The 17,384-nt window shown below is 44.8% G+C and overlaps 1 protein-coding gene across 1 annotated transcript in view; it reads left to right on the forward strand.

The window, feature by feature from the left end:
- ECM1 (extracellular matrix protein 1) overlaps positions 1–17,384 on the forward strand; it is a 98,898-nt gene that overhangs the window by 60,888 nt on the left and 20,626 nt on the right. The window contains exon 6 of the mRNA XM_069649731.1: positions 10,776–10,863. Within this exon, the coding sequence (XP_069505832.1) occupies positions 10,776–10,863 (88 nt within the window). The remainder of the gene's footprint in view (positions 1–10,775; positions 10,864–17,384) is intronic.

The following is a 17,384-nucleotide window of genomic DNA, read 5'->3' on the forward strand; positions in this document are numbered from 1 at the left end:
ATTGCGAGTGGTAATTCCGCCGATATTTGGAGGAAAAGTGGAGGATGCACCTCCAGAATGATGCTGGAGGTCAATCCTCCACGTTTCCTCCCAGAAATTGGCAGAGTTACCACTCGTAATTCCAGTAGTGGTAATTCTGCCAAAAATCCCCAAGGGAGTCCTTTGGACTCCAGAAAATGGGGATTTCCACCATCTACCACCACTTGTAATCCTGTGGTAAATCCACAGGACCAAGTGGTGGTAACTTGTAAATCCGTTTGGAGGTATCTCAGAGGATTTACCTCCGTAATACCACCAAACTCGAAATGAGGACCGTTGTGGTCGAGACTCAGTGGCAATTTTGTAGCCATGCTGTGAATCTTTCCCGGTATCCTTAGTAGATGATCTGGGTGCACAAGCGATTCATGGCACCCCTGTGATATGACTGCAGGGTTTCTCGGTGGGAAGATGAGGCAGGGCATTATACCGTCTGATTTGGAGTAGGTGGTAAAGGCACTTCTTAACCACTGCATTGATTTGTGGCTCCATGGTTAGTTTGCTATGCATCACTTATGTTGGCATTTACATGTACAAACCGGATACAACGTTTCCTCAACTCCGTATAATCTGGCTGGCTGTGCCATACAAGTTCATGCTTGCTGAATGCTTAATGAATTGAGAACACTGGCGTTCTCTTTTTTCTTTTGTAAAAATTATTTTATACAATTAAATCAAATACAAAAAAATAATAAATAATGCCAGTAATTATACCATAAGAAAACATGCCAATAGTCCCACATAAGAACAAACTCCTGTGTTGTGGTCACCCTATAAAAAGAAATCCATGCCACTAAAAGAAAACATGTTCAGACCAGCTGCACCAAATGTAGGCCAATGTTGTCACGTATGAACACTCATGAGGGCTTTACCCTTCATATCAGTCAAAACTGCCCTGTCACAGTATGAGAACACGTCCATTCTGGCTCCACCAATATAGGCCAGTATGGCCACACAGAGCGCTCATTGTGTCGGTTTTGCACATAATGCCAGTAAAACATGCCATGCCACTGTAAGAAAATGTCTGTGCTGTCCTCCCCAGTGCAGTACCATCCCAAACCCACTCCAGAACGTAATAACACTCATGAAGTTGGCTTTGCCCATAATGAGAATGCCAGCAAAACATGCCTTGCCAAAATGGTCATGTTGCTTGTAGCAATGTCCCCAGCCTTGCACACACTCACACATTCATACTGATTTACACATGCAGTCACACACTCATACAACGTCTCCCACAATCAATGACATGCACACCCAGAACATTCACACAGCATTCCCATTGAAATGTGCACACATTCACACCCATACATACTTTTTACACTGTATTCTCATTCATGCACGTACTTGCACATACACCCCGTTGCATACACAAATACATACATACATAAGTGCACACAGCCTCACATGCATGCAGCCAAAAATGCTTTTTTCTTAACCTCTCCTCTCCCGCTCCAGACTTGACACCACCTTCTCAGCTGCTTGCCAAGCCTCCGGCACCCATGCACCATGCAGACTGGAAGCAGGGACATGAAGCAATCTGTATAACTCTGCTTGTATTACTGTAACTATGACGCTTGTATTACTGTAACCATGAGACATCCTACCACCTGCCCTATCGCTAAATCAAAAGTCCAACATTTTCTTGTAACAGCGCCTCGATGCCCCTGGGCTGCAAGTGCACTATACAAATGCAAATAATTAAATAAATACATAAATAATACATGTGCAGTGGAGCCAGAGCACCTCCATCTCACTTGCCGCAGGAGACCTTAATATGCGGGTGGTGCAGGTGCACTTGCTACACACATTTGGGCATATAGTTTCACAGACTGATTGCCCAATGGGCCCTGCAAAGCTGGAGAAGCAAACTCCCACTCCCGGGCTTCATTGGCCCACTAGGCATGCTCAATGAGCAACTGAATATCTAAAGGGAAACCACGTTTCCCAGCTGTTGGTGGCTTCTCCATGATTTGTGGCATGTAGGCGCCCCATACCCACTGCGGACAAGCTACTCATGCTAGTCAGAAAGCATATGTATTTGCAGCGCTTCCAGCAAGTGTTCCTTAAGTGTAAGCAGTTTGGCGGTTCGGCAGGGAGGTGGAGAGAGCTCTGTCTGCTTGCCTTTTTGTTATTGGTTCGCTAGGTGCTGTTAATTCGGATAACATATTGACACTTCTGGGAACTGAAAAAGTCACGACTCCAGAGGTGAGTTGTTGCTATTCGAAAAAGCTCCTTTGTATATCAAACTGCCTTTCGTTTAAATTATTGGAATCTCACTTTTCGTTCTCATCTTGGGCTTGCTGTGAGGGGCATGTGCAATTTAAGGAAGAGAGAACAAGCGGGCCCCTCGAAATCGGGTGTTACCATGGCCCCGTTAGTGTTTACCACTAGGAAAGATCATTTAAATGTAGCTATGCCGACACCATTACCTCTCTCCCCAACAATTGAAGAGAGTGGTTCCATGCAAGGAAAAGAAACAAAGAAGGGGTATAAAGCTGAAATTGGTGAGAACCTTTCCCCCGGTTCCTAAAAACAGAGGGGAGGTAGCCCAGACCCAGGAGAGTGAGTTTGGCTCTCTACCAGTTTCTGTTGAAAATGTCAATGCTAGGGTGAAGTGGACTGGGTTCCTTGGAGAGTGTCCAGTGGGAGAAAAATGTGGGCACCCATCCCCCCCCCCCATCCTCCGAGCCCCTCATTATCAAATATGCCACCAATTTTTACAGAAGGCGAGATTTCGGCCTCAGAAGTTTCTGTTTCCACGCAGAACGAGGCCGATGGTGTGGGGTCTGCACGGAGGTTAGATGTGCGGCCGGTAAAGTGCACACCGACGTGGGCTGACTTTCACTGGGTTTTTGCCTCCTGGGAGAAGCTTTGTGAACATATTTGTGATGAGTAAAAAGGAGAGACTACCTACTTTAGAGATATCGTTTCACACATGGAGGAGAAATTAGAGAAGATCTGTTAAGATACCTCTATAAAAAAGATTGGATGCAAGTGGAGTGGGAGGAGCTCAAAGGGGTCACCCACAAGGACGGAGAGGTGTATTAATAGGGGCCCCTCTGTATGTCGGGATACGGCCTCTAAGGTGACTGATCAACCTTCTAATAAAAGAGGCAGCAAAATGAATAACACTAGCAAGAAAAAAGACCAAGGGGTGAAATCATAGAGGAAATTCCTTCAAAGGGTTAATTTGTCTACCACTGGAGATTGGTGCTAAGTCGAAACAGAAGAAGAAAGTTGCAAGAGTTCAAAGCGAGGGGTCTGCGAAGAGTCTCGGGCTGGTTAAGAGTCGCACCCTGATCTCGGAGGAGAACATATCCATTATAACTATTGAGAATGTTACTAAGGGCCTCATTCTGAGGTGGCCGCAAAGGGATTACCGGCACCGGTAAGGACACCGGTGCCGGTAATCCCTTTGCGCCCTATTCCGAGGTCCCCAACGGGACCCGTAAGGTATGTTTGGTCAGACCAAACGTACCTTACGGGTCCCATTAGGGGACCAGGGCGCAAATAACGGCCTTGGCATACGCCGGGCCGTTATTTGCGCCCTCCCCATTCCCATTGAGCCCTATGGGGGCTCAATGGGAATGGGGAATGGTTTGGTAAATGGGGACTTACTGGTCCTTCCAAGGTCGGAATGGACCGGTAAGTCCCCATCTCACCAAACCGGAGTCGGTACCGGTATAGGAGGCAGTCATGGCGCAAATAGCGCCATGACTACCTCCATACTCGGAATGAGGCCCTGAGAGTGAGGTTGCAAATAAGTGGCACAGCCAACTCCTTTCTTGGGGGTTAATTCTATTACTGAGGAAGGGGGACTAACGGGGGGGGTGGCTTTGTATGACTTTGAGCTTGAGTCTTGGAAAGGGCCTCAGCTGTTTGATATGTTAGGATGGTTTCTGTTAAGCCACCTCTCCCCCGGGCTAATGATGCCCCTAGGTGACTGTGCAGTGCCAAATGGTAGGGGTGGGGCCAAAAGAAGACTCTGGGGGCTCAGGCTTCCTCCTCATGATGCTATGCCCTTTGGACCAGTAGAGGCAGGGAAACCTAATAGTGGGGGGTTGCAGCATGCTACTAAGATGCATGTGCCGTGTCATACTTCACCAGCTGATTGTTTAGAGACTAGGACTCCTACCTCTGAGGTACCAGTCTCTCGAAAGGGATCTGTGCCGGTGTTGGCGGATGGTATGAGAATGCGACGGCCCACGATAACATTCCCAAATTGTTTGTAAAATATCTATTTGATTCCTGAGGGGTGGGATCACTACTATGGACATTCATCTGGTTGAGTTTATAGGGGGTGATTGTGTTACTCTCGCTATTCCGTCGAGGATTGTTTATGACGCCCTATTAAAAGAGGTGACAAGCTTGCGTCAACTGGGCTACGATCTAACTCCTTTCAACTCCAAGAAAGTTGGGAAAAGTGCGGTTCTGCGGCCATTGGAGTGCCCTGAGGTGGTTCCCATGAGGGGAGATGGAGTCAGGACCTTGTCTATTACAGGGGATAATTCTGATGAGGATTGTGGTATTCGGGGAGTAAACCCGATTGATGGGAGTCAATGGGGATGGTTGGCATTAACTCTGAAAGAAAGATTCAGTTTCGCAACTAAAGGAGATAAAACAACGCCTTTGGCAAGCAACAGCATGTATCTCATTGAGTGTGAGGGGCCGTTCTGCGTTAATGTTTAATACAGAGCTCTGTTTGTTTTTAAGATCTCATACTCTTTTATTTTTGCAGGAGGTTTGGCCGGTTTCGTGACCTGTTTTTGATGGGTATCAAATAGCTCTACAGGCCGCTATGCAGGGGTGTCAGGGCCGACCTTCGGGGGGGGGGGCCTCATTGTTGCGGTGCGAAATGACCCAGGGTTTGTTGTTGCTAAGCAAGTGCATCTGGCCGAAGGGGTGTTAGTCGTGACTTTGAAAAGGATGGAGAAGGAGGTGGTGCGCCATCTCTTGCTCGTGGACATCGACTGCAGCATTCACATGAGGACCTCGATGGGGCAATTGGGCAATTGTGTATGTTAGTTGAAGAATGGTATGCCAGTTATCCAGGTGCCCGGGTCCTAGTGGCTGGCGACCTGAATTCTGATTGTGGAAATGGGCCGGCCCTGGGGTTGTTTTCTGGGTGCTTCTTTACGTTACAGGTGGGAACTCGTCAAATGAAACCGGGCCAGATGTGGTGACAAACTATGAAGTATTGGGGTTTATACATGATGAATGAACAGCTGGGGCGGGTGACTTTTATAGCCACCCGACATGGCATAGGGTAACCTCCTCTTCTGTTTTTGATTATTAACAGGGAACTTTTAGATCTGTGTGTGGATTTTCACATTAAAAGGAATAGCTTTAATCATCATAATATGCTTATAGCGACCTTTGCAATTAAGTTGAAAGATAGGGGCATACGTGGACCCGACTCTGTGGTAGTAAATCGGGGGGCATAGTCGCCTAAAAGGGAATGATGATAATGTCTTGCTATTTAATAGTAACATGGAGTACACCGTTATAAATACACCATTAGTACAGAAGATGTGTGTATACACTTTGGGGGCAATAAATGGGTCAATACTGACAGTCCTGCTGCCTCTTCTTCAGCTCCCTACCGCTGTTCCATCGGCTACGCAACATCAACATCGGTTCGATATAGCTGTTTGGGAGCAGAAGAGGATGAGCAGGAAAGGGGTAAGAAGGATCAAAGGTAGGGATTTAAACGTTAGTGTAAAGGTTGATCGTATTTGGAAGCAGAGGCAGAGGTTGAAAAATTGGTGTAAGGCTCACTGTCACCGGTTATTACAACAAGATGGGGAAGCGATGCTGGCCATTGTGGTCGGGAGGAAGGAAGTGAACATTTGAACTATGATCAATGCAGCCGGGACAAATCAGGTGGAGGTCCAGTCCAACCCCATTTCAGAGGAGCTATGGGTGCAATATTTTATGCAGTTCTATGGGAAACAGGGAGGGGACTCAGACCTATGACCAGTGGCTCGAAAGTGGCTCGAGAGCTGAGGGTCTGAACTTATTGTCTAGTATTATAAATATGAATTGGTCCTTTATAACGTGCTTAATACTGCCGACCGGTTTCTAAGCACAAGACTAGGATTTGAACCTGTGTTGTTATACGTTGTCTTGCTTACAAGTTGTCTTGCTTACAAGACAAACGTGTTGCCCCTGAGCTATCCTTTCGGCCCAGTTGTTATCTTTAAGCAGTCAACCATTATGTTGTCAAGTATTTTGTACATTCTGTTTAAGGATGTTATTTGCAATCAACAAACCTCGTTGTCCTGGAAGAATGCTTATGTGATTCCTATATATAAAAAGGGGAATCAATGATTACTGAGTAATTATCGTAGAGTCACACTTATCGATGCAGACTCTAAAATTGTTGCTGAATTGGTCTTGGAGAAAGTGGAGGATTGGGTCGTGGAAAAGGGGATCATAAATCAGTACCAAACCGGCTTTTGATGCAATATGGGCACTAATTGTAATGGCTTCCTCATGAGTTGTATTCAGAAGTTGGCATGGGGAAGTAATTACTTGCCCATATATGCAGTCTCAATTGATTTATCTACTGAATTTGATTCAGTGGACCGATATCTTTTGTGGACCAAATTAAAGAAGTGTGGATTGACTATTGGCCTGTTAACAATATTGGTTTGTCTTCATGAAATGACTATGGTTCAGGTGACACTTATCAATGAGGGGGGACATGTCGAGGCAGGTGGATACTAGAAATGGTCTCTGGCAAGGTTGCATTTTGGCACCTTACCTTTATAATCTGTACGTTGCAGAAATGGGTGAGACCCTAATGAAGGCTACTTTTATTTCCCCTAAGGTTGGCGAGGTTCGTCTGTCATGGATGGCCTATGACGATGACTTCATTCCGTTAGATAATGCACCGATTGGGTTGCAGCGGTTGATCACAGCATTTGTGCAGTACATGGAGGTTAATAAGTTGAAAATCAATCTCTCCAAAACTCAAGTGATGGCATTTTTCCAAAAGGCAAAGAGATGTAACTTCTCATGGTTTATTAACAATACAAGATTGGAAATTAAGGATAACATCAGATAGTTGGGTTTTCCGATTATAGCCCAACCAAAAGTTATTTTTCATCGGGATCTCCTCAAAAAGAAAGCAATGTTACTTGCTGCCCAGATGGTGAAGATTAATGTTAAATACGGAAAGTTCTCCATGATACCTGTATTGAAATGATTTATCGGGAAAGCGGTGCCTAAGTTGCTTTATAGGCTAGAAATACTCTTGATTTGGATATTGGAGGAGCTGGACTATTATGAAGCTCTGATATGGAGAAGAGTTGTATAAGGTATCCCGGCATGTCTTCCTTTGGTGGCGATACGCCACGAGCTCGGTCTGCAGTCCCTATGGAGTAGGGTTCTGTCGAAAGTTTCCTCCTCCTTGTATACTGACTTTGGTAGAGTTGGGTAACAGGCGCGGGCGCCCTCCGCCCTACTTGCTTATATGGAATACTGTGTGAGCCAGCTGACTGGCTTGGATATGACTAGGGATACACTTATCGGAAACCCTGTGAAAGTTAAGCCAACCATTTTATTAAGAAACTGGATACACGTGCGTGAAGCCCTGGGGAGGTGTACCCTGTATGCACACCTGAGTCTTAGTCATAAGAGGGTGGGTGTTGTAGAGCCTTATATGATGACATTTCCTGATAAACCCTATAGAAATAATTGTATGCGGTTTTGTTTTAACATGCTGTAGTGTGCATAGGTAGGGTACATTAGTGTTTTAGTAATAGGATAATGCTATTGTGATAAATGTGTATTTGTATTACCCTTTTGAGATATGTAATGCGATTAATGTTGTTTATGAAGATAGCATGCTTCATTCGTTTTATCGAATTAATGCGATGAAATGAATTGTTTTTTGATGTTTTTCTGAAATTGTAAAGGTTTGTTTTTAAACCTTGTACAGTTTTATAGTTAATAAATATGTAATTGTGGCTCCTGAGTAAGCATGCAATGGGTTAAGTAGAGTTGCCGCTTTGTGGTACAGCACAGTAAAGCATACTGTTAGACACTGAGTGAAACAGGCAGTCTAACTCCTAAATATTGCTTCACTGTGCCACTCCAACTATTTCTTTGCAATGCATTAGGACCCAACTTCAATTGCGTCGCCATTGTGTCGCCATGTTTGCTGACATCATGAGCTGTCTGTCAGCATCTTAGAAGGTGCCACATCATATCATATCATAACATCAGTTTGGCCCCTTTAACTTGTGGCCATTCCTATCCTATAAACCCTCCTCAAAATGACTCTACCCTTGATGCTAGACTAACCAATCTTGCACTGTTTGCCGTTTCCATAAGGTTTATGGCCAGTGCTTCAGGTGGGATAAGCAATTGAAGTTGGGTCCTAATGCATTGCAAATAAATAGTTGGGGGGTGTGGGGTAGCGTGTGTCGCAAGAAGTATATGACATGGCCTCAGACTCCCAAGTACCTAAGGCACCTTTAAAAGACATAGGGCCCATGTCATTGATTAAAGGCGTGGCTGAACAGACGCAGTACCTGGAATGAAAGGAAATGAGATATGTTTTAATGGGTGTGTTGAACAAAATCAATAGAAATAAAGATATCCAAAAGTAAAATCAAAATCAATTCAAAATACATCAATGCAAGTTGTATTCCCTCAGTTCTTTTGAAGGAAATTCATGATTCTTTCGTAATAGTGCAAATAAATCATTCTAATGATAAGACTTCAATTTATGTCGCAAAAATCAAACAGTGCATTTTCAATATTGTACTTTCACTACCGTTAAGTGTTAGAAAACAAAATCTAAACCCAAGTGTCTGTAACCGTTGATGTCATTCTGAATATGGCTGATAGCGTCTTGTATGGGGGGGGCGTGCGCAGTATTGGCACTCATCATCTTTTCATTTATCTTAGCGGGAAATCAGTTTGGGGAATCCTAGCCGAGCCTTGCCTCAATGGTAATTTTGGTGACTATTAGGGCTGAGACCATGCTAGTCCCGGCCCACTTAAAGCCCCGGGTTTGGTGAATATGAAGTTCTCATAGTGCCACCTGTCTGAAAACAAAAACAACTGCACAGCAGAATTTGTTTTCCATTGTTTTAAATACATGTTTACTGTAAATAGAAACAACAGAACAAAACCATTGTGAAGTTCTTGTGCTGTGGAATTAAGATTACAATATTTCAAGATATAAACAGCGGAACTGCCTTTTGAATGAGTTGCAGAAATAGCAGAGGAAAATGTCAGTTTCCAAGGGAAGCTCAGTCTGTTATCTCCAGACATTACTGGACAAGGGGGGGTAGTGTCAGGGGTGGACTGGTTTATAGGGCAATGCCTGATGGGACAGCCTTACTGGCTAATGTGGGCCGGTTTTCTGGACCAATGGGGGACAGTTTGAGAAATGTTGTGTACTGCGCAGCTTGTCATTTTTACCATTTTTACTGACCCCAATGTACATTCAAATTCACCATTTTCCACAATGCCCAAAATAATGTGCTCCACACGGATGTTGTTCAAATATTTTGTGGAGAAAAGTAAAAAAATACTGATTCACAATTGCAGGCCACTTTTTGTGTTGGTCCCTTTCTTGGCCCAGTTTGATCCTGGGTATTTTTCAGAGCGCTGACCCCCTGTCGGGCTTTTCGAGCTATTCCCAAAGGATCTGAGTTGATCTATCCACTCTAAACAGGCATATGTTCGTAATCAAAAGGGGCACTCACTTCCTCTCTCTCCACTCCAGGCAATAAAATGAATGTGTGGCCTAGCTCTTTGTGGAGATTTTTAAGTATTATAATTTTTCTCACGAAGCATTATGAGCATCAGGGATAGTAAAGGCTATGGCCCGGCATGGTCCAAAAATGGCCCTGGTGCCAGGGCTGTGGAGAGCTACCAGACGTTACTTCTTAGTGGTAAAAGTCAATGAAGAGATGAGTGAAAATACTGTGCTTCGCCAGTAGATGTCCCTGCCATCCATGTTTAGAAATAAATCATCAGTTTCAGACGTTTGGAGCAAGATTACTTGCTTTTCATTAGAATGAATCCGTTCTAATTAATTAGCGCACAAGAATCATTCACTTCAATTAAAACAACAGAGGGATATGGGCTTACCTTTACATGTTTAGATTTGATTTCGCTTTTAAATTTGAATATTTGTATTTCAGTTCATTTATTGACTGCTGATTCATTCTATTATTTAAGACACCTTTTAAAACAGATTTGACTTTCTTTCATGCCAGGTATGAAAGTTCAATCACATCTGTAAGGCCGCCCCCATGCCCGCCTCTTTCGTTTCATAATACACGTGTGTCCTTTAAACGTTCCTTGGCTACTTCCGATTCTTGGGGCGCTCCAGACGAGTCTAAGGCTTTGCCTCCGAATATTGTTCCTCCGCTAGGCCTCTCCTCAATTTTGTTTAACCCACTTAAAGCATTTTCTTGTGTAAATGAAGCCAAAAATAACTTCATTGTTAGAAACAGGATGTTTTCCAGATAGGCCACAAGGGCAGTGGCGATATACAATCCTTCTTTGTTTTTCCGTCCTGCTGTTCGCAGCATTACATTCTCTCTTTTCAGCCAGTATAAACAGACTTTTTCTTTCCACTGCAACGTCACAAAGCTGTAGGGACGGGTTGTGTCTGGCACCCTGCCATGTCCGTGTTTCTGTCCTGGCGTTGGGGGTAGTTTAGCGACATTGTTTTAAAGTGAACATAAACATCTGTTTATTTTCGTTCCTAGGAAACAGATTCCTCTTCTGGTGAAGAGCCTGACGGACAAGTGCTGCGAGCGGCCCAGCGAGGAGAGTGTGCAGTGCGCGGAGGAGGAGGTAGGTGGCAGCACTTTCAGAGACCTGGTTTGGCGGATTATTGCTCAAGTCCTAACACGCACCCACCAGTCCAACCAAAGACAGGCGGGCTTGGAAGCCCCCACGGGCCAGGGCTATCGGAAATGGCCGAAAGGCCCGCCCCAACATGCTAGCGCGAGCCTCTTTTGTCAGTCAAAGTTGGCCAGTTTGATGAGTTACTGCAATATGCAGCTGGTAGATTTTCCCGATGTTATTAACCAACTAGTCTTTAAGGTGCAGTATGTGTGGCACATTTGGCCCTACACATCCCCTCTCACACAGTCTGCCATGCATGGTAACAGATTGCCATTTGGGCTAGTGGGCCATTTTCCCATAGTTGCCTGGGCCGATTTTATGGGCCAGTCCGTCGCTGGTGTCATCCCTAAAATTAGGAACAAGGTGGGTCAGTGAGATTTTTACAAGACATAAATGTGATTTCCACACTACGTGAATTAAAATGAGCCCCCTATCTAAATACCACAGGATTGACTACATACTCTCACCATAAGTGCTATCAGAGCTTGAAAATGGAGAAAAAATGGAAGTCCTCGCCATGGAAAACACGTTCAGAATAAGCTGAATTATCCCAGAGTCAACACCAGGGTCGGTCTGGGGCATACAATTGTCTCGGGCTCTAATGAAAAAGTGGCCCACGGTGGCACATGGCAAGTCATTCCTTTTGTGACAGTGAAGTAACTCATCAAACTGGCCCACGATAGCATTTTGTGTTTTTTGATTTGGGCATTGCGCTGTTGCCCTATAGGCCAGTCCGAGCCTGCTCAACACCCTCCCTTTGTCACAGGTCCTAGAGATGGGGTGCCATATAATACTCTGTCTAGACCTGAGCCTGAGCTATAGTATCTGGCTTGGCTCTAAGAGCCAAACACAACCTGAACTAGCAGTGGACCCATGACACATGGCTGCCCACTCCACCCCACAAAATAAATCCCATACCAGGTGTCCAGCACCCCTCCCGAACTACAAATGACACACACCCCATACCTGCTGCCCTGCCACCCCATGTTGTCATGACCTTGACATATGCATTTAGTATTTGAATAGTAACCGTTCTAGCTTGCCCTCAAGTGTGATTTTATAATGGCAATCATTTGCATGGGTCACTTCCTCTGGACGGGCATCTGCCTTGTACTTGGTGATGCTGTCCTTCCGGTAGCAAGTCACTCACAACTCAAACAGAAATGATGCCGGCATGACAGCATTGGTAGTCACTCAGAAGGACACCGGCTCGAAACTCAGTTGAGGACAGGCAAGACTTTTTTTCCCTAGCAGGTAGGACTGGGCCATTGTTTTAGGCAGGCATTGGCTTGAAACTTGAGTTACGCTTGAGCAGGGGTGGGATGGGAACCAAAATAGGCCCTGGATAACAAAAAGAGGCCCTGAAATAATTTTCTAAGTAGCCCCATATCACACATTTTCAGCAAGCCCAACCCTTTTCCTATGGGTTAAATTGGGAAACTTTTGGGCCCAGGGTGCAGAGGCCTACCGGGAAATCTCCAGAGTTCCATATAGGCCAGTCCACACCTGTACTTGAGCAAATACTTTGGCCTGGGCGAGCCGAGCCTCAGTTGGCTCGGTCAGCTGTACTTGGGCCGCTGCTGTTTTGCCGCTTTTTGGAATACTCCTCCCTTTGCACATAATCCACTCATCATGGACAGTGCCCGCCCCCCCCATCATTCACAGTCACCCAATCAGGAAGTGTTGCAGAATAAATGTTCCAAAAGGCATAGCCCCCACCCCCTTCCAGTTCAGCATAGTCCTTCCTTCCACTGCGCATTCGGAATAATTGCCCCATCAAGTAGAATCCCACATCAAACACATTCACATGCACCACATCAGACATTCACTGCTATCATGCACAGCGGCCACTTTCACCCCACCCCCAATCAAACACAGCCCCCCCCCACCTAGGCTCATTGTCCTCCCTTGCCCTCCCTCCCTCACCTGCCTCACTTCCCTACACGAAGTAGTGCCACCAGTGGCCGCCACACAGGAGGTAGTGCCATTAGTGGCCGCCACACAGGAGGTAGTGCCATTAGTGGCTGCCACACAGGAGGTAGGGCCACCAGGGGCTGCCATACATGAGACAGTGCCACAAGTGGCAGCCATACATGTGGTAGTGCCACCAGTGGCCGCCACACACGAGGTAGGGCCACAAGTGGCCGCCAGGCACATTTAGTCCAGAAGCTTGTCTCTTCAGATCTGTCTAGATTGCTAAGATTTTGGAGTCAGGCAGAAATTCAGGTACTCTAATCCCCATATCAAAGAAAGGCTGGGACTGAGAACCTGATGATGCCAGACAATTTCAGGCAATGACGGCGATGCAGAAGTAGGCGGCTCACCAGTCTCATCGCTGCAAGCTCTTTGAAGGCACAAGAGCACTCTGTGTTTAACACTTTTAGTTTGGGAGTGAGGAGAGCAGTGTGCATTGGTTTCTTAATCAGGCCTTTTAACCCACGACAATAAATGTTCTCTGATATTATTAGGTGTCCGGTCAACGTGTCGAAAAAAATAGTTTCGACAGGTAAAAGTTTCGACACAAAAGTTTTTAAATAGTATAAAGGGTTTATTTTAATTTGGTATGGTTAAATAGGTGTTTTAAAAAAAACAGGAGTTTGGGGGGGACCCCCCATAAAAAAAAATCCAAACTTGTTTTTCGACACTTTTGTGTCAGAACTTTCACCAGTCAAAACTTTGACTGTCGAAACAGTCACTATGAACCTATTATTATTGAGGGTCCCAAACATCCCAATAGATTAAAGGAAGGGACCCCAGTTAAAAGTGCTGCTCATTGAGGCACAGTTTTTTGTTTAAAAAATAAGGTGCCGAAACAAACATGTTAAGTTGTGAGCCCTTTGTCAGTTCATGTCATTCAAGATTCCTATGAACTACTTGTAGTCTTGAATTTATAGTGGGGGATTTAAAAACGATATATGACAGAATCCAAAGTGATGGGACCCTCGCAGCCACGTCCGACTCAGTGCCTCAAAGCGTATATTAGGTCTCTAATCTCTCCTACTGACTATACCGGTATGATAGTCACCTGCTGTTAGCCGTTGCATGACTCAGCCATGTTGCATGTTTAATTTTGAGGCCACAAGAAACCTACGTAAATGCCCTGAAAATGAACTAGGCTCTTTGAAATGAAATCTTCCAGCCATAGTGTCAGCAAGCAGCTGGGGGCTACGCAGGATTACTGCTTTGGGGTACAGACATGCGTATCCATTTGCTAGTGACCCAAACCATCCCTGTAGGTGCCTACTGTACCCCATAACGTTTTCAGAAGAAACAGACAACGGAAATATGAATGCCAGCTCAGCCTACTGCTTCCCTGCGAGGCAGGTAGGTGCGTATGGAGCATTCCACCCCCAATGTTTACCTTGGTGTCTGGACGGGTGGGATGGGAACAAAAAGTGGCCCTGCAAATGTTTTTTGAAGCAGCCCCATATTACACCAGGCAAGCCAATAGCAAGCATGACAGCTCTATTCCCGACACACACCTTTGGATGCAACAAGATGTTCTTCACCCAGTGGTGACATGGCCTACAGGGAACTCTGGCGATTTCCCAGTGCTCTGCACCGTGGGCCTCTTGCGTGGGTACCCTAGGGTTCTGCCCCTGTTAGCTTCTCTCCCAGCAGCCACGTCCACTTCCTTCCATCTCCCCTCGTCCTCCACGCCCATTTGTGGCATTCATCAGTATGCAATTCCCTAATCTTATTAAAACAAATATTTAGCCCGTTTTTAACTACTAATTAGAAGTGTCAAAAAACTTTTTTTTTAGTTTGGGGAATAACATAATGCTTGATATTGGCTCTGCTCCACATATGGTCACCTTAGTTTCCTGGACACACACAGAACTAGTGGCACTTGTGCAAGGGCAACACAAATAACAAAGGAAACCTCTAGAAGGAACTAGATACAGTGGGGATCGGCAGATTACTGTGCAATGCATTTCATCGAAGGAGAATTTGTTGTGTTTTTTGCAACAGACTTTGCCGCATATATATGTGGGTGGTGGGTTTAGGGAAATAATGAATGTAGGAGATTTAAGGGGGGGCTGTGAGGGGGTCTCCCCCACATACATATGCAGCAAAATCAACCTGTCAAAAAAGTAATTCAATGAATTCTCCATCGAGGAAATGCATTCAAGCAAATCACCCTAAACTGATAAAGTGTCCAATGAAACAGAAACACATTTACTGGGAAAACCAACATAAGGTGTTCTTCCCAGACTACTTGGACTCTGCTCAGGTCATAAACTATTTTGGAATATACATGAGTCAGCAACAACACATCAGCTTTCCAAAATTGTGCCTCATAGAAGCCCAGGGAAAACGTAGGCAATCTAGATTGGCAACAAATCAGCCTCCCTTCAGCTGCATCAACCCAGGAACTGAAATCCAATGACATGCAGTGACCCTTTGAAGCTACAGAGGGTTCCGGTTGCTGAACGGGGGACCCAGAATGACTTCATGACTGTGAACTGGGGGCAGAGACATTTTACAGAGTCCTTACTGAAGAAAGGAGAACTGTCTAGCCATGTAGACATTGTCATCAATGACATTTGTGATGTCATCTTTCTTGTCCTGGTTGTTAGTGTTACCAGTGCACAGTGGTGCGGGCAGTTATGGTTGCTTAGCTTACCATAATGGGGGAATGTGCAGTGTTTTTTGGTTTCACTGTGAAGTATAACATCCCTTTACTGAATGTACATATATATATATATATATGGCAGGCAACGAAAACAAATAGGCTAAACATGTGATGTCGTCAGTGATGTCATCAGTGACATTTCAGAGGACAGCTTTCATGTTCTAGTTGTTAGTGTTAGCAGTGCACAGTGGCAATGGCAAGTAAGGGGGCTCAGTCTGCCATAACTGGCGAATTTCAGGGGTTTTTCGTTTTTAGTTTGAACCACAATGGGGAGGGCGAACATTTTTCTTTAGTGAAGTGCACAGGTTTTTCGTAGAGCAACTTAACCATAACGTCCCCTCAACGTTTATTTTGTAGTGAATTTTACAGGTTTTTGGGAGGGGAATGTAACCATAACGTTCCTGTAACAAACTTTTTTTAACTGAATGCCATAGGTTTTTAGTAGTATAAATGCATCATAACTTACTTTAAGAAAAAATGTCCACTACATTTATCAGGGTTCCAATAGTAACACGTAAGCATACAACTGTAAAGGAACATTTGAAGTAACTGCCCACCTTTCGAAGAATTCCACATTATCATATGCTGACGTTTAGCATGGGGGCGTGTTCGAACAGTCATACACACTTCACAATGACATGTGTAACTGGTTGATAGTGCGAAAGTACATTAGGTATTGTTGTAAGAACTTCTAACTGCAAAATGTCCGCCACAGAACTCCACAATGCAAGTGTGCAACACAATATAAGCAAGAGTGCATACCGATGTTTCTGAATCATTCACCCCCATTCCTCCCCAAAGAGTGGGGGATGAATGCCATTGGCAATCGAGATTTTACAGCAGTGATTCGTCGTACCAAGAAAGAGGATTATTTGTCTTCAACCGGAATGCCTCTGCCGCTCCCGGCTGAAGAAAACAAATCCTTTTTCAAGATGGCCACCATAGAAAGGGAAGACGGGCATTGGATAGAAAGCCTTCTTCGCTTTCCATTGCAGGCTGCAGAAAGCAAAAAAGAAACTGTGTTACCATTATGGCAGCATCACATTTGTGTGCCTTGATAAATATGTGGTTATGAGCAAGACTTTTACCAGAAAGGCAGTCCCTGGTGGACATGGCGACCTCAATGCAATGTTTTCTCCCTTGCAGTAAAGGCCAGTAGCCATATCCCCGACATTGTGGGCACTACCCATACATAGAGGCTACCCCTGAGAGACGGAAGATGTACCATTAAATATGAAAAGACTATCACATGCACAACACAAAGCTTTTCAGTCGTTGTCAATGACCTTTACATACATGTTTTGTACATGTACACATTGTTTTCTGTAAAAATGTGCGTAAAAACAGCAAAGCAGTAGTGTACTTACGTTGACATAAAATGCCAAACAAACTCTGTGATGAAGCGCGATGACGTCAGAAATACTGGATGCAACACCATTACCACTCACCTTTTGACACAAAATTTTGTAAGTGACACAGGTGGAAAGGTGTGAAGATATGTGTATTGGGAGGGGGTAACCATATATTATTGTACAAACATTTCTGTGCATAGGGCATCTGGGTGACAGAAATTGGGCTGACGGTGACAGAAATCGGCCTGACGGCACTAAGGCATATGAGATGGGCCAGACCTTCCCGTAGCCAATGAAAGTGGTATGGAGTACCTTTCTCCATAACGTTCCTTGGCAGCTTAAACAAATGCGTCCATATGGACGTACGTGCGTGATGTAGCACCTAAAAAAGAACACATTACGACCTGCAACGTAGCATGCCACATTGTGCAAACAGAGAGTAAATTTGTAAAGAAAAGAGTAACATTTAAAAATTTGCC

This window comes from Ambystoma mexicanum, chromosome 1p, assembly GCF_040938575.1.
Source record: "Ambystoma mexicanum isolate Mex_15411 chromosome 1p, UKY_AmexF1_1, whole genome shotgun sequence".
Taxonomy (NCBI): domain Eukaryota; kingdom Metazoa; phylum Chordata; class Amphibia; order Caudata; family Ambystomatidae; genus Ambystoma; species Ambystoma mexicanum.